A 25,426-nucleotide genomic window follows, 5' to 3' on the forward strand; every position below is an offset into this window, starting at 1 on the left:
GCCATTGTGGCAAAGGCATCAGGGACTATTTCAGCTCTGGCCGTCACTCCCTCTAACTTGTCAGTGTGTTACTCCCTCCCTGGTGACAATGTTATGTTGGCGCCTCACTCTCTTCCTGGTGATAATTTTATATTATGGCTTTAATCCCGAATCCTATTTTCAGTCAGCACTTAACACCCTCCCTGGTGATCATGTTCGTCATCCCCATTCTGTCGGTCATTTTAACTCTGCCTGTCACTCCCAATCTCTTGACAAACAATCCCTCGCTGCTGGCCATGAAATCAAGGTTACCACGGCCATCTTAACCCCTCCCATCGCCCCCTCGTGGCGGCCATTTTAACTCAACCCGTCACTTTCTCCCTGGAGACCATTTTCAGTCAACCTTTCACTCCCTCCCTGGTGACCTTTCTAAATCCTTCTGTCGTTCCCTCCCTAGTCATCATTTTCATTCAGAGACCCTCGCAGGACAGACGCTCTGGACCACCCTCCAATCGATTGTGCAGACTGTTTATCATAAATAATAAATATATTGGAAACAATACAGACCGTTCCTACATGCTCATCTCCAGATCCTGTGCGTTATTACTCCGAGATCCGTGGAGAGAGGAGGATACAGAGACTAGGAAACGTGTGCGATACAATTCCTGGTATAGATACAGAGACCCGAAGCCGTGAGCGGTAACCCCCTCGGTGTGGAGACAGAGATCGGGAACCGTACCCTGTATAACTTCTGGAGTGCTATGTGGACACCGAGAACCGGGAGCAATGTATCTCCTAGAAACCATAAACCGCTATTAGCCACCGCCCACCATCCTCAGTAAGGCACGTCGAAGATCCTGAAGTCCGATCACATCCACCTTTTGCGCCAGGAGCCCCGTCAGTTTTACAAAGTCGTCAACACTCACACGTCATTCGACTTACCTTGTGACTAATAAACCTATCGGTGTTCTAGTCAAATTCCGGAAACGCAGCCCTGAGTTCTGTAAAACACGGATTTCGGGCGTCCCGACAATTTCCAGGATCCCAGTCCGGTTAGACATGTACTGGAAGGAGTCACTTCGGGAGGCGGATGGTGGGAGTGAATAGGAAGCGGTCGTACGGTTGGAGAGAACAGGAAAGAGTGGGGTCCATTGGGAGTTCAGACGATGGGGGTGACTAGGAAGCTGTGCGGACAGTTGGCGTGAATGAGAAGGGGAGGAGTCCATTGGGAATTGGGACGGTGGCAGTAACTGGGAAAGTGTAACGTCTATTTGGAGTGCGGACTGAGGTTGTGAATGCAAGGAGCGGGGCCCCTGTGGGCGGAAATCAATCTAAGTGAATGGGAAGGGATGTGATTCCATTGGAATTTCGGGCGATTGGAGCAAATGGAAGGAGTGCGTCCCGTTAAAAATGCGGATGATTGGGGTGAATTGGAAGGGGTGGCGATTGATTGGGAGCGCGGCCCGTGTGAGTGGATGAGAAGGAGGGACTTCCCGTTAGGAGTGCAGACGGTGGGAGAGGACGGCGAGGGGTAGGGTCTCGTATTTGCAAAATTGTCCTCATCTTTGATTTCATCCTGGGCTACTTCTCGATCCTAGAAATCAAATGTGATTGGGACAGTCCCAAGTTGAACGCAATGCGAGTCTCCTCTGTAAACTCTTTCAACTCGAGATCTTAGCTGATACAGCTCACACTGCAGAGACCTTTCCTCAGTGTCTGTCCCAGGAATGCGTGATGGGACGATGCGGAGAGCTTCACTCTGTGCCTGACCAGAGAGTGTGTGGTGGGACGGCGCAGAGGGAGCTTCACTCTGTGGTTCATCCGGGGAGTGTGTGATAGAACGGTGTGGAGTGAGATTCACTGTGTGCCTGACCCCGGGAGTGTGTGACGGGATGGTGTGGAGGGTGCTTCTGTCTGTGTCTGACCCCTGGAGTGTATGATGGGACGGAGTGGAGGGAGATTCAGAGTGTGTCTGACCCCGGGAGTGTGTGACGGGACGCGGTGGAGGGAGCTTCTCTCCGTACTTCAGGCCAGTATTCCATCCCCCACCCCTTTTGTACTCGGGACCTCAGTAGATTCACGTCTGATATTATAATCGATTTGAACTGTTTGCGGGGGCCAGGGGTGTGTGCGGGGGCGGGGTCAGTTAGCCACGGTGGGGATTGGATGGAGATGAGATCCTGGGCCCCAGACTCTGCAAGTCCGATATCCCTCAGCCTGTGGCTGAGACGCTGCTGTGTCAGTGTGAGGAGTTCCGACCCACTGTTGCAGTGCACAGGGTGCGTAGGGCAGCAGAAACCTCAAATGAGACTTAAGTCCGAAACCAAGGCAGGAAGTTAAAGAGGTTTATTAATTTTAATTATGACAAAATATAAATTAAATTAGACAATTTGTGAGCTGATGGCGTGTATGAATAAACAAATAAATAAACTACTCCCGATTCACTCGGAGTCACACACAATTAACTGATCAGTGACAAAGCGAGACAATTTGAATAATCAGTCCAGTTTCTCACCGTCACACTGCATCGGGGAACCGATGATTATAAAATCACACTTCAGGGCCATGTGTTAAGTAACTGCAGATCCAGCGTCTCTACCAAGGTGTTTCCCTGTCTAACATTATTATATCAGCCAGTCTACCGAATGCACCATCCGCAGCAAAGGGAGAAAAATGATTCTCTCCCCCGATAATCCCACCCCAGGCCATGGGTGTCGAAGACTGAGCCCCAGCCCCCGGGTTCTCTTTGCCTGTGTAATCCCACGTGATCCACTTGGAGGAGCTCCAGAATCCTGTCACCCAGCGGTAGCAGCGCTGCTGAAAGTGTGGTGAAATAACGTCACCGCGACATGGTCACAGAGCGTTAGACCGGAGCCAGTTCCGTTAGAACGGTTCGGAATTAAACCTGGAGAGCGTTGGTTTAAGGGGAGGGCGAGGAATCGACCAAAATGTCCCCATCCCTCGGGCGGAGATATTCACACATTCAACTGTTCATACACTCACTGACTCGCTGACAATCCGGGTCTGGATTCCTGCAGAGATCTCAGTTCCTTTTTCCCGGTCTCACTGAACCGATTCCCCGTCAGCCTGAAATAGATGGAAGAATAAAGATGACATAAAGATTACACAACAGTGTCAGCAATACGGGACTGCGGTTAATATTTAAACAGCAGTCGCAGACAAACATCACCAGAAAACGGCGATTTTGATAAATTTAAAACATTGACCATCAATACAAACACTCACTGGATCCACTCCAGACTCGGGAGGGTCATTATGAGGCGGTGGAGAGCGGGGACGGATACGTCTGTGAGTGTGTTTGATCCCAGGCTCAGCTCCGTCAGTGATCGGTTTGTACTGACAGCGGAGGCGAGATCCTCGACACCAGAATCTGTGAGACCAACTCTCTCCAGCCTGGAGATGAGACAGAGTGAGAGTGAAGGCACAGAGAGACAGGAGACATTGCAAATCCCTAGTGTTCAACAGTAACACAATTATACATCACATTAATGTTCAGTATCAGACACCCAGTTACTGTAAACACCATCTCCCACAGTTTGATACTTACTGCAGTTTCTGTATTTTACACTCGGGGTTCCTCAGAGCCGCAAACACCAGTTTCACTCCTGAATCTCCCAGGTCATTCCCCCCAAGTCTAAACACAAACAGACACATTGATGAACAAAGTGATTCAAACCGTGATTCCTAGGATATTTCAGGAAACATTAAACCCTTCAGTGAATCACAGATGGGAGTTCCCATCACTGTCAATGTCCCTCACTGTCCAGCTCCAGCGTGTTCACCGAATATCAGTAATTTAGTCTGTCGACTTGACCCTGTAAACTGCAAGTATTCCTTCTCATTCCTCGATGGTTAGAAAAACGTTCCTGAGGTCAGAGGGTCAGAAGCGCAGGTTTGAAGGTTGGGAGAACGTCCCACAGTGAGGAGGAGTTGTGGTTGGGAAAATGTCCATGGGAAGTACTGGAAGAGAAACCCCACAGGAGGAAGGGGGATGGGGAAGAGAGATCACATAGTAGGAAGAGGGATGGGGAGGACAGATCCACAGGAAGAAGAGGGATGGGGTAGAGAGATTCGACAGGAGGAAGGGTGACAGGAAAGAGAGATCCCACAGGAGGAAGGGTGACAGGAAAGAGAGATCCCACAGGAGGAAGGTGGGGGGGGGGTGGCGAAATAGAGATACGAAAGGAGAATGGGGATCGGGAAGAGAGATCCCACAGGAACAAAGGGGGATAGGGAGGAGAGATCCCCACAGGAGGAAAGGATGCGGAAATAGTTCGCATGTGAGGGGAAGGCCTAAGTTAGGGCCGATAATCGGGAGAGGACAAAACCAATATGGGAGCTGGGTAGTGAGCACAGTCCTGCAGGTGGTATGATATGATGGAGATAGTGGCACACGGGGAAGGGTAGGGTAGGACAATCTCACAATGGTATTTATTTTCTTCTCACTCGGACTGCGGACGGTTTCTTTATTAATATAATTTTATTGAGTTTTCGAAATGATTACATAGAATGATAATATATACCCTCCCCCATCCCCTTAAACCTTCTCCCCGATATATACCCCTACCTGAAAAAAAAGAAAAAGAAAGAAGAAAGAAGAACTGCCTGGATATTGGAAGGTTTCCACATGCTCCATGGGATTCAAAATAAATTTAGTATATTTATTACTTTCCCCAAGGGACCAACATCTTTATCATCGGAGCAACTAAATATGCCATCCTATCTTTTGTAAATAAGGGCGCCAAATATTCAAAAATGTATCATATTTATCTCTTAAACTATAAGTAATCTTTTTCGAGTAGCATACAACTAGAAATTTTATTATTCCAAAGATCCATACTTAAATACGAATCCGATTTCCAAGTAACTGCTATGGCCTTCTTGGCTACTGCCAATGAATTTTTTATAATTTTTTTGTGTTATTTATTCAGTTTAAGTTTCGGTTTTATCCCTTCAATATCACCTAATAGAAATAATATAGCGTTATGTGGAAGTTGACTTCCAGTAATTTGTTCCAATAAAACTCTTAAATTTATCCAAAAATGTTGAATTATGGAACATAATTCAAGAAAGCATGTAAGAAAGTACCAATTTCTTGATCACACCGAAAACATTGATCAGATAAGTTTGAATTTAATCTATTTATTTTTTGCGGTGTAATATATAATTGGTGTAAAAAATAACATTGTACTATTCTAAGTCGTACGTTTATTGCATTTGTCATACTGTCAAGACACAGTCTTGACCAATTTGTTTAATCAATATTTGTATTCAGATATGTTTCCCATTTTTGTTTTGACTTGTGGATTTCTTGTTAAATTGTCTGTTTTTGAATGAAATTATACATAAAAAATATTTTTTTAAACTTTTCCTTATTGAATTAAAATTTCAATTTCATTGGGTTTTGGCAAAAACATTGTTTGATCCAGTTTGTCTTTTCAATAAGCCCTTACTTGAATGTAACAAAATAAAGTGTTATTTGTTATTTTATATTTATTCATTAATTGCTCAAATGACATCAATATACATCGTTCATAACAGTCTCCTATAGATCTAATCCCTTGTTGGTTCCAATTACATAAAAGTTGATTATCCATTGTAAAAGGAATAAGCCTGTTTTGAATCAAAGGTCTCATTGCTAATAAAGATTTCTTTATTTAATTATCAACGTTTATCTTATTTCATAGATCAATCAAATGTTTTAATGTAGGAGATTCTTTCCTGTCCGTCACCGGGAAGGGCGTGTGAAGCTCTGATCCACCCGTTGGAGTCAGTGTCAGTCTGGGTGTCAGTAACATGAGAAGGAACATTGTCAATGGACGTGTCACAGGCAGTGAGAAACACGGTCATTCCTGTGATTTACTACCATTAAACCAATGGCCGTTGTTCACTCATCTGATGACATCCCCAGCATACCTTCACAAGGAACCACAGAACCCTCCCTTCCTTGTTGATTACTGACTGATCACATGGGTATTTTTTCACAATTCTTCACAATCTGATTTACTCCAATTTTGCCTAAATTCAGTCACATTGAAACAACACAATGGAACAGTTCCACAGTTCAGAGAGAGAGATAAATCAAGTTACCTCAACTTTTGGCATTTGTGCAGCCCGGGTCCCAGCCGCTGGATTCCTTCACACTGAATCTGGCAGTTCCCTAGGGCGAGGTGTTTTATTGTATCACAGAGTCCGATGGCATGAGACAGGACAGCGCAGTCAATCGGGGTCAGCGTCATACCACAGAATGAAAGTGTTTCCACAGATCCCAGTGCGGCCTGAGCCAGCCCGCTATTCTGAGACTCAAATAAGTAGTGCAATGTGTTCAGGAGGCTCCTTTTACCAGCTGCACTCTCTGTGTTTCCACACTGGCGTTTAACCTGCTCCTTCACCCAGTCAATCACCCGGCAGGTTGTTTCATGAGGAAATGGACCCAGAAACTCCTCCAGGCCCCGAGCTGTCATTGGGGAGGACAGACCAGCAACAAAACGGAGATAAACATCAAATCGCCCATCTGTCGTGTTGTGGGCTTCAGTGAGGGATTTCAGGATATTCCCGGGATGTGGATTCAGAAATAGTGCGACTGCAGCAACAAACTCTTGGATGGTGAGGTGTGGGAATGTGTACACCACGCTGCGGGCCGAATCGTCTCTTTCCAAAAGCTCCATCAGGAAGCCGGACAGGAATTGGGAATGCTGCAGATTGTAGTTGATCAAATCTCCATCTGTAAACACAATCTTCTTATCGAAAACTCCTCTGAAGGCCATCTGACCAACCCTCAGTAACACATCACGGGGGTTCTCAATCTCACGGCCGTGGTTTTTCAGGATGTTGTAAATATAGTAGGAGTACAGTTGGGTTATGGTCTTGGGAACTCGCTGCGGGTCCCTGACTCTTTGTGTGAAGAAGGGGCCCAGTGCCAGCGCGAGGATCCAGCAGTAGGAGGGGTTGTAGCTCATGGTGTACAGGATCTCGTTCTCCTCCACGTATTTGAAAACAGCTGCTGCCACCGTCTGATCTTCAAAGTGCCTGAAGAAATATTCTTTTCGTTCCTCACTAACAAATCCCAAGATTTCAGCCCAGATACCGATATCTGCCTTTTCCAATAAATGTAACGCAGTGGGACGGGTGGTCACCAGCACTGAACACCCTGGGAGCAGCTTGTGCTGGATTAAACTGTACACAATGTCAGACACCTTGCACTTGAATTCAGGATCTGTGCATGTGGACTGAGGTTCTGAGTCTCTCCGACAGTGAGCAAAATTAATTTTGTCATTGAATTCATCCAAACCATCGAATATAAACAGCAATCCCTCTGGGTTCTTCCAAACCTCTCTCAGGATATTCTGAAAGTATGGATACTGATCCAGAATCAGTTCCTTCAGGTTTATTCTGCAGTTAATGGAGTTTAAATTCCGGAATTGGAAACTGAAGACAAAATGGAACTTTTGATATATTTTCCCCGTGGCCCAGTCATAAATAATCTTTTGTACCATTGTTGTTTTCCCGATCCCCGGGACTCCGGCCACTGCTGCCGAACTCCCAGATTTGGATTTACTCCAGGAAAAGCTGCTCTGGAAGAACTGATCAGTCCGGAGTTTTTCCAGCTCTCTGCGGAGATGTTTTTCTCTCCACTCCTCGTGGTCTCTGCCTCTCGCCAGCAGCTCATGTTCCACCAGTCTCCGATCTCGGACAGTAGAAATGACCGTGAGCTCAGCGTATCGATCAACCAGCTGGAAAACCTTCACCTTCTCCCTCATCAGGATCGTGTTCACTCTCAGTGTCTCAGTTTGTGTCCGCAGAGTCTCCTTGTGTTTCTGTTGAACATCTTCCATGGGAACAGACAGTGGTCAAACTGTTAGATGTCTCAACTCAGTATTTAAGCACACAAAAGTTAGCTCAAAACTATTGTATTAATTGGATTCATCAATGGACGTTCGTACAGTAAAGTAAATTCCATTAACAGACCCCTGACTGGACAGAGAGACCTGGTCTAGATAAACACCATATCATCACATTTCTACATTAATTGTGCTGTGGAGGTCAGTATTTCCCTAATAGTTTACGTACTGGACCCCGTCCCACTACTGCCGCAGATATTATTGTTCTTGTGGAAGAACTTTGAAAGGCCAGTGTTGAGGTGGCGCATAGAGATGGAGAAAAGCATTCTGTCAAAGGAACAGGTCGGGGAAACACAGCTTCCCCTCTCCTCCCACCATTACTGATTCAAATTCAAAGTATATTTGTTGATCAACACGTGCACTGTGGCTGGGTGGTTGGGAGAGAAAATGGCACTGTCTTGTTCAGGAGATTGAGACAGTCAGCATTTTGACACAAAACGCAGATAATCCCCCCTTCCATCATCACAGATGCTGCTCCGCTCACTGAGTTCCTCCACAAGATAGCTTGAGACGGCAGATATGCAGTCTCGTGTCTCTTAAAGAGTATGTTTTGTAAATACTCAACAGATTCAAGATACACAAGTGTAAAGCAGAAGGAAATAATTGTTATTTTGTATCTGATGTAGCACAAAAAAAAACTCAGATAAAGAACGGAATGAAAAACACAACAGATACATACGATACAGGAGTCACTCTGACCTCAGGTGGTTCTGACAGAAATTTTAAAACCGTGCTGGTGGTGGGGTGGGGGTTGTTAGTTGTGGAGGGGTGGCATAGTCATTAAAAGTGTTGATCAGTCTTACTGTTTGAGGAAAGTAACTGATTTTGTGTCTGGTGGTCCTACTGTGGATGGTACGTAGCTTCCTCCTTCATGGGAGGGGGCAAACAGCCCACAGACAGGATAGGTGGGATCCTTACTCATGCTGCTGGCCCTTTTCCGGAGCCTTCCTGTATATACGTCCCTGATGGAAGGTAGGCTGGGGGTGCCGGTGATGTGTTGGGCAGTTTTGACGACCCGTTGTAGAGCCTTCCAGTCCGCCACAGTTACGCAGCATGTTGGCCTGTCCTCTGCAGCACAGCTGTAGAAGGACAGGAGTGTAGATGTGAGTACAGATCAGACAACGTCTGTGGAAAGGGGAGAAAGGGGAGATGCTACCGGTCTGTGACTTGAAATACAAGTTTGAAAACCATGCTGATCACAGGTCGGGTGGTGAAGAAGAGAGCATTGATCGAGGAATTTCGGTAGCAGGTGTTACAGGATTTCAGCTGTGACAGGATCTGCATGGTACATACAACAGCACAAGAATAGGCCTTTCGGCTCATAACGTTGGTGCCATCATGATGCCACATCAAACTCATTCCAGTGGTAATTGTTTCTCTCATTCCCTGATTGTTAACGAGCCTGGCTACAATATTAACATCTGGCGGCATCACCATCCCCGGCAGCATATTGCAGGCACCCATCACTCTGTGTAAAAGACAATGTACTGGATATCTTTCGCCCATCTCACCCCAAATCAATAACCTCTATTATCTGATATATCTACACAGGGAAGACTCTGACTATCTTCACCTCTCAATGTTATAACCCAATATATGGTCTCCCTTCAACACTACACACTTAAAATAAAATAATCTAAGTCTGTCTACTCACTCTTTAAAGTCTATCTAAACTAATCTAGAATCCGAGCGGCAAATCTCTTCAGCACCCACTGAGGTCTTCTCATCTTTCCTGTAATGGGGGACAGAATTGCACCAATGCTCCAAATGCAGCCAAACTGAAGTCTTATCCAGCTGCGGCATCAAGATTCACATCTAGGGAACTATGGACATGGACATCAAGATCCCTCCAGACATGAATGATGTAAGGGTCGTGATCTTGACTCTATATTTCCCCCATATATTTGATCACCTGAATTGCAACAACTCACACTTCTCCGGATTAAACCCAATTTGATATTTCCCGATGTATATCCTGATGGAGTCTTTCACTCTCTTCACTCTCCACAGCTCAGTGTCTCATTTCAGCATCATAAATCTTATGTTTCCCTTTCAGACTAAATTTACAACCTCTCTCGACGGTGTTGCCGTCGTTGACTTTAATCTCCTTTAATCCCGGACCCAAATTCTGATCAGCTGATATTTAGTCGATCCCACATTCCTGATGGGGGTATCACAACCACGGATTCGGCAGCGCATCAGATTCTGCAATTGCGCTTGTAAAAATGCACGTGTCAGCTAATTATTATTTCGTTGTGATAGTATTTAACTCTATTCATTCCGTCATAGTGTTTGTCGAGACTTGGACACAGCAACGCTTCGCTGCCTGCATCCCGGCTTGCCTGAGAAATTGGACCGTCGAGTCAACTGACTCTGAAGACTGGTGGCGTTCGTTTTATTCTTAGTTGTTCTTTTCAACCGCAGTGTAACCTTCGTTTTCCATTTGAAAGTTTTAGTTAACGGCCCTGTATGGCCAGGCGTTTATTGATTTATTTTCCCTTTAACACAGTTCGCATTAAAGTCTGTGAACCGAGCTGCTTCAGTGTCTCTCACTCCGCACTTGGACCATATCTGAACCTGGTGACAGGGGGTTTGCCCAACAACAGCTGCTCCCAGTCTAACCCTTTGCCATTTAATCTGGCTGCCCCAGTTTATGTTTCCCACAACCTGTACCGGATTATTGGTAGACCTCTCCTTATTCATAAACATCTGAGAACAGGCGTTGTGTTCACTGTCCCCACAGGCTCTCCCACTGAAACCCGAGTATCTTGAGGCTTACATCCCAATACCAGCTGCAGTGTGGTCTCTCCTCTAGTTCGGACATCACACGCTAGAGATGTGTGTGCTCTCCATTCAATTATTAGGGTGAAATATGGAGCGTAGGAAAACAGCGATTGTTGAAATCTTACTTTAGAAAATGTGACAGTGGTAGAAATGATGTTCTTCAATATCAGGAAGAGAATCTGTTTCATATTCAGAAATGTGTGTGGGAATTTCACTGTCGTTACTGTTCCTTCGGCAAGCAACATAAAGAACAGTCAATAACAAGTTTGCAGGTTTGCAGAGATTTACTAAATCCATGGTGCAGGGAAATGAGGGGATTATTGTCTGAATGTGGACAGGAGAAAGCACTAACAGAGGTAACAGAGACGTGAGCAGTTTGTAAAGTTCCTGATTCACTCATTTCTGGTCCCATATGTAAATTAACATCTTTGGAATTGAAAATGAAAGACGCTGAACCGGGTTGTTGTTGTTGTTGTTTTTTTTTTTTTGCCGAGACTCCTTATGTTTCTGTTCAAGACCTTCGAATAATCAGAGATAATATGGGATGATGCAAGATTAATATATTTTGCGATATCTGCCTTCCCTCGCCCTCCCCTCTGTTAAATGTTGGGTTGGGTGTTCCAACACAGTCTGTGATTATGAAGCCTGAAAGTCTCGTGAGCCCATGAACTGTCCCGGGTTCCGTTTTCACCGACACGATGTGCTTACTGATATAGTTAGCTTCTCATCCACACGGCCTCAATTTAGTTAATTGCAATATTATCTATAGGTACTTTCAGTCCTTTGCACCTTCCCTGCCGGAATCTCACAACACTTGGTTTATCTGTACTAAATCCCATTTCTCAACCTTCCACAGTGTCCATCACAAAAACCGGCACACATGAATTTCAGCTTCTATGGACTGAGCTGACGGTTTTGCCCCCATCTCAGCCTCGCTAACATTGTCTCCTGATGGACTTCCCAGGATTATTGAGTTTGAAATTAAACTGGATAACTGTAGCAGTGTTTGCACTAAGGGAGTGAAGATGTGAACAGAGTGGGGTTCGTAGGCTGTTTTAGGGTTGAACAGACCAGTTAGAGTGTTACCTGATTTTCTGATTAAAATGAAGCTATTATTGCTATTCTGTGGCTAGAACTTCAATGTACGCCCAACTCTGAGAAAATAGTAATCTGCAGGAAATGAGATAGTTTAGAAAATGGTTTAGGTTGAGACTGTTCAGGAGGTGGTAGACGCTGGCAAAAGAAGGATTTGACTTTTTGGTATGAAGAAATATCCATTTTTTCCATTTTCTAGATCGCCCTGTTCTCTGCCCAGACTCCAGTGGAGGGATCTGTAGTTGCGGGCCCCAGAGCTGTGTGACCAGTTTCCTCAAACGCGCCCGCTCTCTGCCTCCAATATCCTGCAATGTCCTTTCAATGTCCTTTGAAAACTCTCCCTCTAGTAGACATGTTTCCCTGTGTCTCACTGTGTTCTCTGTCACAGTGCCAATATTACAACCGTTCGTGAAACAGAGGTTAAGTTTCAGCTTTATAAACTCTGCTTCAGCCACATCTGGGCTATTGCGTACCGTTCCGATCGCCCCACTAAGAAGGGATGTTGAGGCTTTAGAGAGGGAGCAGAAGAGGCTTACCAGGAAGCTGCCTGGTTTAGAGGGCATATGCTATTATGAAAGACTTCATAAAATTGTTTTCTCTGGATCATCAGAGGCCGAGGGGAGCTCTGGCACAGGGTGACAAGATTATGCGAGGCACAGATAGAGTGGACAGAGAGAATCGTGTTCCTCGCGGTTCATGTGTCTATTACCGGAAGGAATACATTGAAGGAGAAAGGGTTAGAGTGAAGGGAGATGTGAGGGATAGATTGTTTTTTTTTTAGTCAGACAGTCGTCAATGCCTGCAATGCACTGCCTGGTAAGGTGGTAGAGGCAAATTCTCCGAAGCTTTTAAGAGAGTTTCGGAGAGACACATGGATGTAAGGAAGATGGAGGCATATGGACATTGTTTCGGAAAGAGAGAGATTAGTGTTTGAGGATGTTTGATTTGCTTCTTAGCTGTTTCGGCACAATATTGTTTGCCTAATGGCTTGTTCCTGTGTCACACTCTTCAATATTCAGTGCCTGTTCACTTACCTTTCAGCTCACTGAGAATCTTGAGTAAACCTTGAGCAGGATTTGATCGATAGGAGGGATGAGAACCTGTTTGAATTGAAACAAATTGAGCAAATGAGTTGTGTAAAATTGTAAGTTGTGACGTGTTGCAGTCCAAATTTGAATTAATCTCTGATATTATCTCACCATATATCTGTATTTCCTTCAATATTTTGTCCAGCTTTGGGACACCATTCCGCATTTTCACAAAGGTTTCCCACATCACCCTCCGGGCGCGGGAGCCTTTCTCCATCACCAGGCTCAGGAGCAGTTTAGAACTGTTCGCCCGCTCTCCCTGGTCAGCAAGATCTGAGATTTTCTGTGAAGAGTAACAGTGAACATATCGGGGACTGAACGATTCACACAGAGAATGAGAAGTATGTGATATGCGCTGTAACGGGATCACACTGAGCAGTCACCCGGGCGGGTGCTGATTCTGTGTGGACATGGACTGTACATTCTGAGTGCAGAGAACACGGAGGGACATTCACCGTGAACCTGGTCCACCGGTCAATGAGATCCTGGCCGGTCTGTGACCGCATAATTGACGTGGCACCAAATCCATAAATAATTCCTTACCAGATTTGACGGTGTATACAGAAATCAGAAAATAACGATCACAGATGAAGAAAGAAGTCAGGAGGTTTCCAAAAAAGAGTGAGCAGTGCAGAGTGGTTTCAGTCCGCATGTGTCCAACATGACAGCGGAGTACCGGCTGACACCTGTCGCCTTTCCATTTCCTTTTCCAGCGGAGGTTTATTCAGTGATTACACATTACAACATGGCAGTATTCCCCCATCCACACTGTTTGGAGTTACAGATTGTAACACAATCATCTCCACGCAGAACAGAACACACTCGGGTTCCTGTGACATTCACTCATGATGAGCCGGTTCTCCCTGACATCCCGCCGTCACACTGTACAGCCTTCCCAAACTGAAACCTCCCGTCATATTTCCATTTAATACTGTAATCGCACACAGCTGTTTTCTGCTGAACTCACTCTGAACATTGTACAGCTACCCGCCAGTCCGTAGGGTCTTTACTCCCCTTTCTATCAGTGGTTCAGATTCACATGTTTGTGATTCTATGTACAGTATTTATTTCCCAGTTCTTCCTTTATCTAATTCCACATCCGACGATTCAGCTTTCCGACACCCATTCCATCAGTCCTGTTATGTGCGAAACTTCAAACACATTCTCCCTCCCACTCACCCGATGTTCCTCTCCGCTGAACTGATTCTCGGCCGTTAACGCCAGACTCACTCCGTGCACCCCTCTTTCCATCGCCTGCTCCAGCCTGTCCCGGTAGAATTCCGTCAAATGCAGCAGCTGGGAGTCGTTCCAGCCTGCCAGGAGGTCGGTGATCACTAAGCTCGGATCTGTGAAGGAAAATAGGGAAAATTAAAGAAATTATCGACCCCCTGTTGGGCAGCAACTTTCTTTCTGGAACATAAAGATTGTACGGCAGGTCACCAAACACAGTCAGAGATATATGTAGTAGGGGAGAGGCGTCTGAATGTTACTGTTTTCTCAGTCACACTTGATTCTCACCGTCTCCTTTCTGTTTAACATCGCCTGGCATTGACACCTATGGCAATATATGGTTTGAGTCTACATAGAAACACAATTTGACATCCTGAACAATGCAATCCCGCCCATAGCATCGCAGTAGCTTTTCCAGAACCACGACATTTTCTCCGGCAAGATTTTAAGATCATTATTATCACCTAATCTCCGGTCAAGATGTATTTACACATTCATCTGGCTGTTTTCAGATAGTTACATGGCACCTTGTTTAACACAATGTAGCCGCACCATATATCAAAAACAGCAAGCTGGCAAAAACAGATTTGCAATAACTAAAGCAAAATGCTGGATTTATTGAACAAGACAGACAGTATGTTGATACTTCAAATCGAAGACCGTATAATCAAAGCTGAGCCTATCTGTAGCAGCGATGTATCTACTCTCTATCTGCGTTGTATTCTGTGTTTCGTTATTTACGATTCTCTCATGCTCCGGAGTGGGATGGTGGCGGGTAAAAGTGAAGGGAATCAGTTACATATGTGTGCTTTGTTCATAGCTGGGAACTGACGGATGTCATATCTTTTATTATTATCCACTCAACTACACTGAAATTACACTTGGGTAAGACCTCAGTTTCATTGCTACAAGATTGCATGTTCGCTGAATTCTAATAAGGGATCGAATTCACCAACCTTTACAATCAATACCGGAGCTGAGGGCACGTCATACAACTATAACAAATCCGTGGGGGTCGCCAATAATGACAATTGGGTTTGGATACACTCTCAACAAGTGTTTCTCGATCTGACGATTATTTTCAATATATGACCAGAAGATTTAGGAGCAGAAGTAGGCCATTCGGCCCATCCAGTCTGCTCCGCCAAACAATCATAGACTGATCTAATTCTTCCAGTCATCCTCACACCCCTGCCTTCTCCCCCATACCCTTCAATGTCCTGGCTGATCAACAACCTATCTCTCTCTGCCTTAAATACACCCAATGATTTGGCATCCACAGCCTCCCGTGGCAACAAATTCAATAGATGTACCACCCTTTGACTAAAGTAAATGGTTCTAAATGGGCGTCCTTCAATCCTGAGGTTGTGCCCTCTTGTCCTAGAATCCCCTACCATGGGAAATAACTTTGCCATATCTAATCTGCTCAGACATCATAACATTCGGAATGTTTCAATGAGATGGCCCTCATTCTCCTGATCTCCAGGGAATACAGCCCAAGAGCTGCCAGGCGTTCCTCATACGGTAACCCTTTCATTCCTGGAATCATTATTGTGAGTCTTCTCTGAATCCACTCCAATGTCAGTGTCTCCTTTCTAAAATAAGGAGCCCAAAACTGCACACTATATTCCAAGTGTCGTTTCACGAGTGCCTTATAGAGCCTCAACATCACATCCTTGCTCTTATATTCTATACCTCTAGAAATGAATGCTAACATTACATTCGCCTTCTTCACTACCGACTGAAACTGGAGGTTAATCCTGCTGTCATTTGTAATCCACATCCCGGCTGCTGTTTGGAGGCCGGTATACAACAGCCATTAGGGTAATTTTACCCTTTCCATTTGTTAACTCAACCCATATAGACTCTACGCCTTCCGATGGTATTTCAGCCCTTTCTAATGATTTAATATTATTTCTTATAGAGAGGGCCGTATGACCATATATCTGCCTAATAAAGTATCTTTCCGATACACGGTATATCCTTGGACGGTCAGTTCCCAATGGCAGCCATTCTTTAGCCAGGATTCAGTGATGGCCACAACGTCATAGTTGCAAATCTGTGGCTGAATTTCAAGATCGTCCATTTTAATCCCTGTGCTGCGTGCGTTCAAATACAACACTCACAGCCCAGTATTTTTTGCTTTCTCTTTTAATTGCACCACGACTTTATTACCCTGTAACTCATGCCTCTGGCTGTGATTAAGCCTGAGCTCCTGCCTGTCCTTTCTACAATCCCGTTTCAGGTTACCTTCGATTTATTTCTGTTTTCCCCTTCCTCAGCCCTATTACTCCGGTTCGCCTCCCCCCACCCCCACACGGCCACATAGTTTAAACCCTTCCTAACAGCTCCATTAAACCTGCCTACTCGAATATTTTGGCTTCAGGTGTAACCCGTCCTTTTAGTACAGGTCGTCTCTCCCCCAGAAGTGGCCCCAGTGATCCAGGAACCGGAAGCCCTGCCCCCTTCACCAGTTTCTCAGCCAAGCATTAATTTTCCTGATCATGACATTGATGAAAACACTATCAGGAGATCACTAATAGGAAATTTTAGAACTATTAGGACACGACGCTGTGCCCGTTTCTATTTCTAAACTTTCCATGTACGATCGCGTAGCAACAAGTTTTCAAGAGTCATCAGATCTTACTGTTTCTAAAATCAAACGCCATTGAAATTTGAACACCGCATGCAAATAGAATGATCTCAATGAACAAATATATAATCGTCCCTCACACCGCAACATCTGGAGGTGATATCCTTCTATTCACAGTAAGACCATTAGTAAAACGAGTATAATAAGACTATATGACCCATCCAGTCCGATCCAACCTTATTCTCTTGCGTTCCAACTTAGACCCTCAATGTCCTGACAATCAAGTACATAACAGTCTCTGCTGTATAACAATGACCGCCTCCAACAGCCTGTGTGGCAACAAATTCCACAGATTAACCATCCATTGGCTGATAAAATTCCTCTCATCTCAGGTGTAAAGTCTCTCTACTCTGAAGGTGCAACCTCGGATTTCAGACTCTCTGCCTAATGGAAATATCCTCTCCATGTGCACTCTATTCAGGCTATTCAACATTCAGAGATTTAAGTAAGATCCCACCCAGTCCCGTCGCTCTGAACTCCACTGAGCACAGGCCTAGAACCATCAAACTCTCCTCACAGTTAAAGCCCTTCATTCCTGTGATCATTCTTGTGAACAGTGATAGCAACAACTGTACTGAACACATTTTCAGGAATAGCAGGCAAAACGTAAATAATTATGAAAGTCATTTTCATTCTTATACCCAATAACTCTTACAATAAATACAACGTACCTTTGATCTCCCTCCCTACCCAGTGCTCCTCAGTCCCTCGCTATTAAAGAAACTCAATATTTCTGTTCTCATATCTCCCACATTGGGCTCCAGCTGACCTGTTGATCCCACTCACTCCTTTTGCTTCTGTGACCCTGAACCCGCTTGACAAGAGACACAGACCAGAGGACAGTACAGCACAGGAACAGGCCCTTCGGCCCTCAATGTTGTTCTTAACCAATCAAATTAGCAATCAAATAGCCAGCGAAACTAATCTCTTCTGCGGACACAATGTCCATATCCTTCCATTTTTCACGCATTCAAGAGGCGATCTAAATCTCTCTTAAAAGTCCCGCCCCACACCATGTATCTGCCACTCCCATCGCCCCCGGCAGCATGTTCCAACGACGCACCACTCTCTGTGCAAGAAACTGTTACCCCTCACACCACTTTTCAAATTAACCCTCTCACCTTAAATGCATGGCCTCTGTTCTTAGACATTTAACCATTGTCTAAATATGCCTCTCATAATCTTATAAACCTTGATGAAGATTCAAACCAGACTGAACCTCTCCAGAGAAACTCCATCTTTAACCAACTTTTCGTTACACTTCATGCCCTCTATTCTAGGAAATATCCTCTTCTGCGCACTCTTCAAAGTCCAGACATCCTTCCTTTTATGAAGCGACCAGAACTGTATGAAATAGTCCAGATGTGGCCTAAGTCAAGTTTTATGAAGCTGCAACATAACTTCCGGAATTTTGAATGCAATATCTTGACTAATAATGCCATTTGCCCTTTTAATCCCCCTTGTCCATCTGTGTTGTCTCTTTCAGGGAGCAATGAACTTGGACTCCAAGATCCCTGTGCTCATGGACGCTGGTAAAGGTCCTGAATTTAACAGTGTACTGTCTCATTCCATTTGATCTACCGAGGTGCCAAGATGATCATCACTGCTCAAATCTCACTGAGTTTTATCAGGTCCTGTGGAATTGATTGCTGAGTGCGCAAATACGGGAAGGAACAGGTGCAGAGAAAGACTGACTTGTAGCAGCATCACAGACAAGTTCATTCAGATAACACACGGTACATAAATTATGTAGTTCTGTTTCACTATCAATATAGAAATACAAGTTTTATGTCATTAACAATATACAAATATATAGTTTGTATCAATAACCGTAAGTTTACATTGTATTATCAACAGCCACTGGGACATCCTGTAGGCCCAGGAAGGTTCTGGTTATTCCTTCTCTTTAAACACACAGACAACAGGAATAGGAGCAGGCCGCTCGTCCCCTTGGGACTGTCCTGCATTGAATAAGTGCCCGGGTTGGTCCACTTCTACCTTCCAACACCACACCTATCCCCACTTTCCGGTATCAAGCCGATAGGCCGAGCGGTCTCCTCCTCCCTCTCAGCGATACATCTGACACCATCTGCAGGAGCCTCTTCACAAACGCCTCCAACTTCCCTCGGATAAAAATGGCAATAAATCAAGAAGCGGGACATTTACTTTGAGTTTTGTTCTGCTCCGACGGGGAGGCCGGTGTGAGAAGGTAACGGACTCAGCCGGGGTAACACCCTCTCGGCTGGCGCGTCTCCGCTATTGGGTGTAAGCACTGACTGACATCTCTTCACATCAATGGAAATAACCGGGCTCTTTAGTTCTCTGTTGACAGCGGCGGTGGGGGTGGGGGGTCACGTGATTAGTACTTCAGCCGTTAGCCCGTCTCGGCGGGAGCCGGGTAGCGCGTGTATGACGTAAGGTAGCGCCTGTATGACGCAAGGTACCGCACACATGGCGTCAGATCCCGGTGAGGGGGAGCATGATATTTTAAAAACCTGAATAGAAGTTTAACATGATTGCAGGCGGATAACAAAATCAGTCATTTGTTTCGTCTGGCTGTGCCGCTGTTGGTGGAGCGGGTAGCATGCTGGTTGTCGCCAAATGGATCACAAAAGCACAAATATTTTGTGAAGGACTTCTAGTGTAATTTAGTTTCGCGTAGCTTTAATAGTGCAGGATCTCGTTGTTTAAAAGTACTTTGAAAATCATCTGTTTTACTTGTTATGTACCCCTCGGTGTCATTTTTTTTACGGACTATACCTTTAAAAAGAGAGAGAGAGAGAGTTGTTCAACACAAGTACCTTGTTAAAAACAGAGAGAGAGGCGAAGACTGCCTTGAGATAGTGTTATGGTTTCTCTGCAGCATTTTTACACTGTTGCAAGGACACTGACAGCTTCTGTGTTCTTAAAGAGAGAGGAGGGAGGAGCTAATTGATGGACAGCTGGTGTTCAGCATGGTGAGATAAATAGAAGGTCAGCTAATAGACTGAAGGACACATGGTTTTGGACACTAGATGAGCTTTGAGTGCCCAGAGAAAAGTTGGTGTTTGGAGGATCGGTCAGGTGAATCGATTAGTGATTCTCGCAGTGTGGAAAAGGTGTGACCAGTGGGAAGTTATTTGTGTGACCAATACTCGCCTGGGTTGATAACTCACACACTGAAAACGGTCTCGTTTTTTTTTTGTGGTCACATTCGATGACTTTAAAGGAAGAGAAGAGGGGAGTGGAAGGTTTGAAACAGAAGAAACCTAGTGACAAAGAGGTCACTGTTTGGACTCTCTCTCTCTCTAAGTAGCCCGTGAGAGTGTGTTTGAGTTCCTTTCGAATACGAAGGTGCAATTGTCACGTAGTTAATCCACAAGAGTGGGTTCTCTGGTGAGGGGAGTACCTTTGTGAATACCACTTGCGTGTTACCCTTGTTTTAGTGTGGTAGTTCACTGAAGAAAGGCACCCCTGTGGTAAATCACTGTTGCAGTTGTTTCGTATGTCGTGGGACTGGATAAGCGGCTGTCACGTTTTGTGCTTGGTGTTGGTTCCCTTGAATAGGGTCCCATTACAATAAGCTACATTTGGTGATAATCCATATGTGGATTCTGTTGGAATATCCTGTGGCCACCACTTTGGGATGACCCGTAGCTGAATTCGTGTGTGGAACCACTTGTGTTGAAAGGATATTCGTTGAAGATCACTGTCGGTGATACTTCGTCTGTGGACTGGAACAACTTCGGAGAAAAAAAAAAACGACTACTATTGTTATCTTGTATTTCTGTCATGGAATCCGTGGAATATCGACGAAATTGCCTTCTCTCGACATTTACCCTGGATTACAAATATCTCTCTTTCTCCACCACTACTCAACTCAATACCACGAACTGAACTGAATTTTACCCATCACCTTAAGGTTGTATCTATTTACCCATAGGCTTGAAGAAGCCTGGTTTCTATATTTCCACACTTCCATACATATAATCTTTGCTAAACTGTTTTATATATCTGAACTGATATAACTGTATTGCGTAGTTATTAATACATAGCATTAGTAAGCAGCAATACCAAACTCCAAAGTTTTTTTTTCTTTTTCCGCTGGTTCTTTAACCAGTCACAGGGTACGTAACATAGTAATGTAAACCAGAATTGCCAGCCGGGTCTACACACTTTCTATTAGTCAACAGAAAACCTACAGTCTTTAAATCGTGACAAACTGAACACTCTGACAATGTAGACCATGGTTTCCCCTTCCTGTACAATCCAGGGATCATTCACACAGCTGGTCATTGAGAGGAATTGTGTAAAAATTTGCTCAGAGTCGGGTGGATGGCGTTGATGTAGAGATCGGGAGTGTCACAGACAAAGAGCCGGAGGGATAACGGAGAGTGGCTCCGCGGGGATCTCCAGCCACTGCCGGCTGCATGAGGTCTGCTGCCCACTGGTTGGGCCGAGGGGGCGGTGTCGGGAGCCGTGGTGAACTCCAACTATAAGCAGGCCCGATGCCGAACCGAAGTGTTTCCGTCCGGTTGCGGTGAGGGAGGGGCTGATCTCGGGTTTGTGTAAATCGAAGGCCGGTTGCAGTGGGAAAAGGTCGATATTGAGTTATGACGGACGGCCTTAGGCTCCGGGTTCTTCTGTCCCGCAGACCGGATTTAGATTTGCGCTCGAACAGGGACTGTGGGACCGGTTACAGTACGTGAGGCTGCCCAAACTGGGAGAGGGTTTTCAGGTGAAGGGGATCTGTCTGTGTGTTGGTAGGGGTTATGGGTGGACGTGTGGGTGTGTGGTGAGTGTGGGTAGAGTGTGGGTCCGTAGACGGTGGGTGGTGGGGTGGACTGTTGGGAGAAAGAGGGATGATTGTTAGTTCTATCACCCGGGGAAGATGGGGCCCAGGGCAAATTAAGGTGTAAACCAGAGAGGGTCTGGTCCATTGGATGTGACAGGATATGTGCCCTTTCAGGAAGCAACAATTCTCTCTACATATTAATTACTGTCTAATCTTCTTTTTAACATTGTGTTTATTACAGACCCCCAGAGTCTGGGGTCAGCTGTCACCGTCATGGGCTGGAAGTGCAAACTGGGAAGTGGGGTGGGGTGTCAGTGAAATTTGCATCGCAGAAGTACTCGGGTTTGTACAACCTCTTTATCCTTACAGTGCATTCAGATCTGGTGACATATCTAGAGTTTGCAAAGGGAAAGATAGTCGGGTCACGGATAAGAAGAGAGTGTTTTAACTGGGAAAGCATGGTCACCAGGACAGGAGCTGTTTAATAGATGGTTTTGGTTGTTTTTTTATATGATCTCGCAGATAATGAGGAAGAGGCTACAGGAAGAGAGTGAGCCCGGAGTACACCCGAAGCTGTCCAAGTCAGACAACGAGATGAACTGTAATGTAGTTTCCTTGCAATGGTGAGAAGCAACCGTCTCAAGCCAGGAGTTAGGTGCTAAGTTAAACGTCAGGACTTCTAGGGTTGTGATCTCAGGATTGCTAACGGTGACATGTGCCAGTGAGGCCAGAAATAGTAAATCTATGCAGTTTAATACGTGACAAAGGAGTTCGTTTAGGAGGGAGGGCATAAGATTTCTGGATCATTGAGCTCTCTTACAGGAAAGTTTTACCTGTACAGAAGAGATGATTTGCAGCTGAATGGGAAGGGGAATAATATCCTAGAAGGAAGGTCTGTTAATGCTGCATCGTACGCGTTTAAATTGGAATTGAAGGGTGGATGGGAACCCAAGTACCAGAACAGTTAGTGGAGAGGTCGTGCAGGTATATGTTGGTAAGACAGACACAATTAGAATCAAAATGTTCAGCAAGGTGTGACTAGAGTCCTTAGTTGTGTATATTACAATGCAAAAAGTATCGTAGGAGAGGTGGATAATAACGCTGAAAATGGGGTTGCTGGTTTACAAACAGACGCAATGTGAAGTGAGGAATGGCTCTAGATATAGCATAATTGCAGTCAACAGGATGGGTTGCAACGTAAAAGGCAGACAAAATCGAAAAGGGTGAATACAGGTATCTTAATGTGCACAGCATAGGGAATAAGGTAGAAGAACCTGAAACACAGTGGCAGATTGGCTGGCATGATGTTGTAGGCATCACGGAAATATGGCTGAACGATTATAGCTGGGAGCTTAATATCCAAGGGTACGTATTGTATCGAAAGGACATGCAAGAAGATAGAGCGGGAGGAGTTGCTCTATTGGAAAAAATGGAATTAAATCAGATACTCAGGGAGCTATGGCTTTACTCTCTGGAGAGAACGAGGATGAGAGGAGACATGATAGAGGTATACAATATACAGTATTACGAAGAATAGATGGAGTGGACAGCCAGCGCCTCTTCCCCAGGACACCGCTGCTCAATACAAGGAGACATGGTTTTAAGGTAAGCGGTGGGAAGTTCAAGGGGGATATTAGAGGAAGGTGTTTTTTACTCAGAGAGTGGTTGGTGCGTGGAATGCACTGCCTGAGTCAGTGGTGGAGGCAGATACACTAGTGAAATTTAAGAGACTACTAGACAGGTATATGGAGGAGTTTAAGGTTGGGGGTTATATGGGAGGCAGGGTTTGAGGGTCGGCACAACATTGTGGGCCAAAGAGCCTGTACTGTGCTGTACTATTCTATGTTCTATGTTTCAAATTATTACAAAGAGGTGACATAGTTTTGGAAGGTGTTGAATCATTGTGAATAGAACTAAGGAACAGCAGGGTAAAAGATCTGGATGGGAGTTAAATACAGGCCCCCAAACAATAGTAAGGAAGTGGTCTACAAACTACAAAGGGTGATAGAAAATACATGCAAAAAGAACAATGTTAAAATAGCCAGGGAAGATTTCCATATGCAGGTAAATTAGAAAATTAGGTTGGTGTTAGATCCCAAGAAGGGGAATTTATAGAATGCCTGCGCAATGGCTTTTTAGAGCGGTTGGTGAATAAGCCCAGCTATTCTGGATTAGGTGTTGTGCAATGAACCAGAATCGATTAGAAAACTTCAGGTAAAAGAACCCTGAAGGGAAAGTGGTGATAATATGAAAGAATTCACCATGAATTTTGAGAAGGAGAGGCTGAAGTCAGATTTATCATTGTTATAGTGGAGTAAAGGGAATTGCAGAGGCATAAGGGAGAAGTTGGGCAGAATTAATTGGAACAGAACTCGGCAGGGAAAACCGCAGAGCAGCAGTGGCTGGAATTTTCGGAAGCAATTCGAAAGGCACAGGATATATACATCCCAAAGTGGAAGTAATATTCGAAAGTAAAGATAACACAAACGTGTATAACAAGAGTAGTTAAAGCCAACATAAAAGCCAAACAGAGATCATACAACAGAGCATATAGTAGTGGGAATTTAGAGGATTGGGTTCTTTTTCGAACAAACAGAAAACAACTGGAAAAATAAAAAGACATTAAGACGGTAACGATGGACTAGGAAAGTTAGCTTGACAATAATATTAAGGAAGATACCAAATGGTTCTTCAGATATATCAAGTGTAAAGGAGCAATTTCGGTAGCAGGTGGTTCTGGATTTCAGCTGTGACAGGACCTGCATAGAACGTAGAACAGCACAGGAATAACATCTTCAGCCCACAGCGTTGGTGCCAGAATGATGCCACATTAAACTCATCTCACCTGCCTCTGGTGGTAATTATTCTCCCCCATTCGCTGAATGTTGAAGTTTGTCCACCAGTCCTTAAAGTTAATGGCCTCTAATCTAGGATATGAGTTGCATTTCTCTTCAGCTCCCACTGAGGCCTTCACATCTTTCCTGTAATGGGGGAGAGAATTGCACCAATACTCCAAGGGGAGCCAACCCGAAGTTTTATACAGCTGCGACCCATAAAGATTCACATTCAGGGAGCTATGGACATGGACATCAAATCCCTCCAGGCATGAATGATGTAAGCGGCGTGACCTTTTCTCTATACCTCCCGCACATATTTGATCTCCTGCATTGCAACAACGCATACTTCTTTGGATTGAACTCTATCTGATATTTTCCTATCCGCATCTACACCTGATCTCTATCCCATTGGATTCTTTGACACGCCTCTTCACTCCCTTCAACTCAGAGCCTCATTTCAACATCATTCACCTCATCTCTCCCTTTCAGACTAAATTTACAACATCTCCCATCAAGAGCCGCAGGTGCTGTCATCATTGAATGTATTAGCCTTTGGAAAACGCCGGACCCAAATTCGGATCAGCTGATATTTAATCGACACCACATGCCGGATGGGGATATTCCCAATAACAGCTGCTCACAATCTAAGCCTTTGCTGTTTAATCTGCGTTCCCCGAAGTTATCTTTCCCACATCCAATACTCCACACCCGACTCTTGGCAGTGTGGAGGATCAGAGGGATATTGGAGTACGAATCCATAGGATGCTCAGAGGTGCTACGTGTGTTGACTCTGTAATTAAGAAGGCATACGGTGTATTGGCCTTCATCAATCGTGGGATTGAGTTTAAGAGCAGAGAGGTAATGTTGCCGCTATATAGGACCCCAGTCAGACTACATTTGGAGTATTGTTCTCAATTATGGTCGCCTCACTGCAGGAAGGATGTGAAAACCACAGAAAGGGTGCAAACAAGATTTACAAGGATTTTGGCTGGATTGGGGAGCATGCTTTATGAGAATAGGTTGCGTGAACTCGGCCTTTTCTCCTTGGAGTGATGGAGGATGAG

At 44.9% G+C, this 25,426-nt stretch overlaps 1 protein-coding gene across 6 annotated transcripts in view; it reads right to left on the reverse strand.

Moving 5' to 3' along the window:
• Positions 1–2,314: 2,314 nt before the first annotated feature.
• The window catches only part of LOC134341650 (NACHT, LRR and PYD domains-containing protein 3-like), a 49,305-nt gene continuing 26,193 nt past the window's right edge, over positions 2,315–25,426 (reverse strand). For all 6 annotated transcript variants that reach the window (XM_063039552.1, XM_063039551.1, XM_063039550.1 and 3 more), the window contains 7 exons: positions 14,048–14,214; positions 12,980–13,151; positions 12,815–12,880; positions 6,091–7,828; positions 3,548–3,634; positions 3,226–3,393; positions 2,315–3,066 (listed from right to left, as the gene is read on the reverse strand). In XM_063039552.1, coding sequence (XP_062895622.1) covers positions 2,979–3,066; positions 3,226–3,393; positions 3,548–3,634; positions 6,091–7,828; positions 12,815–12,880; positions 12,980–13,151; positions 14,048–14,214 — 2,486 coding nt within the window. In that variant the 3' untranslated portion in view covers positions 2,315–2,978. The remainder of the gene's footprint in view (positions 3,067–3,225; positions 3,394–3,547; positions 3,635–6,090; positions 7,829–12,814; positions 12,881–12,979; positions 13,152–14,047; positions 14,215–25,426) is intronic.

This window comes from Mobula hypostoma, unplaced genomic scaffold (assembly GCF_963921235.1).
Source record: "Mobula hypostoma unplaced genomic scaffold, sMobHyp1.1 scaffold_36, whole genome shotgun sequence".
Taxonomy (NCBI): Eukaryota; Metazoa; Chordata; class Chondrichthyes; order Myliobatiformes; family Myliobatidae; genus Mobula; species Mobula hypostoma.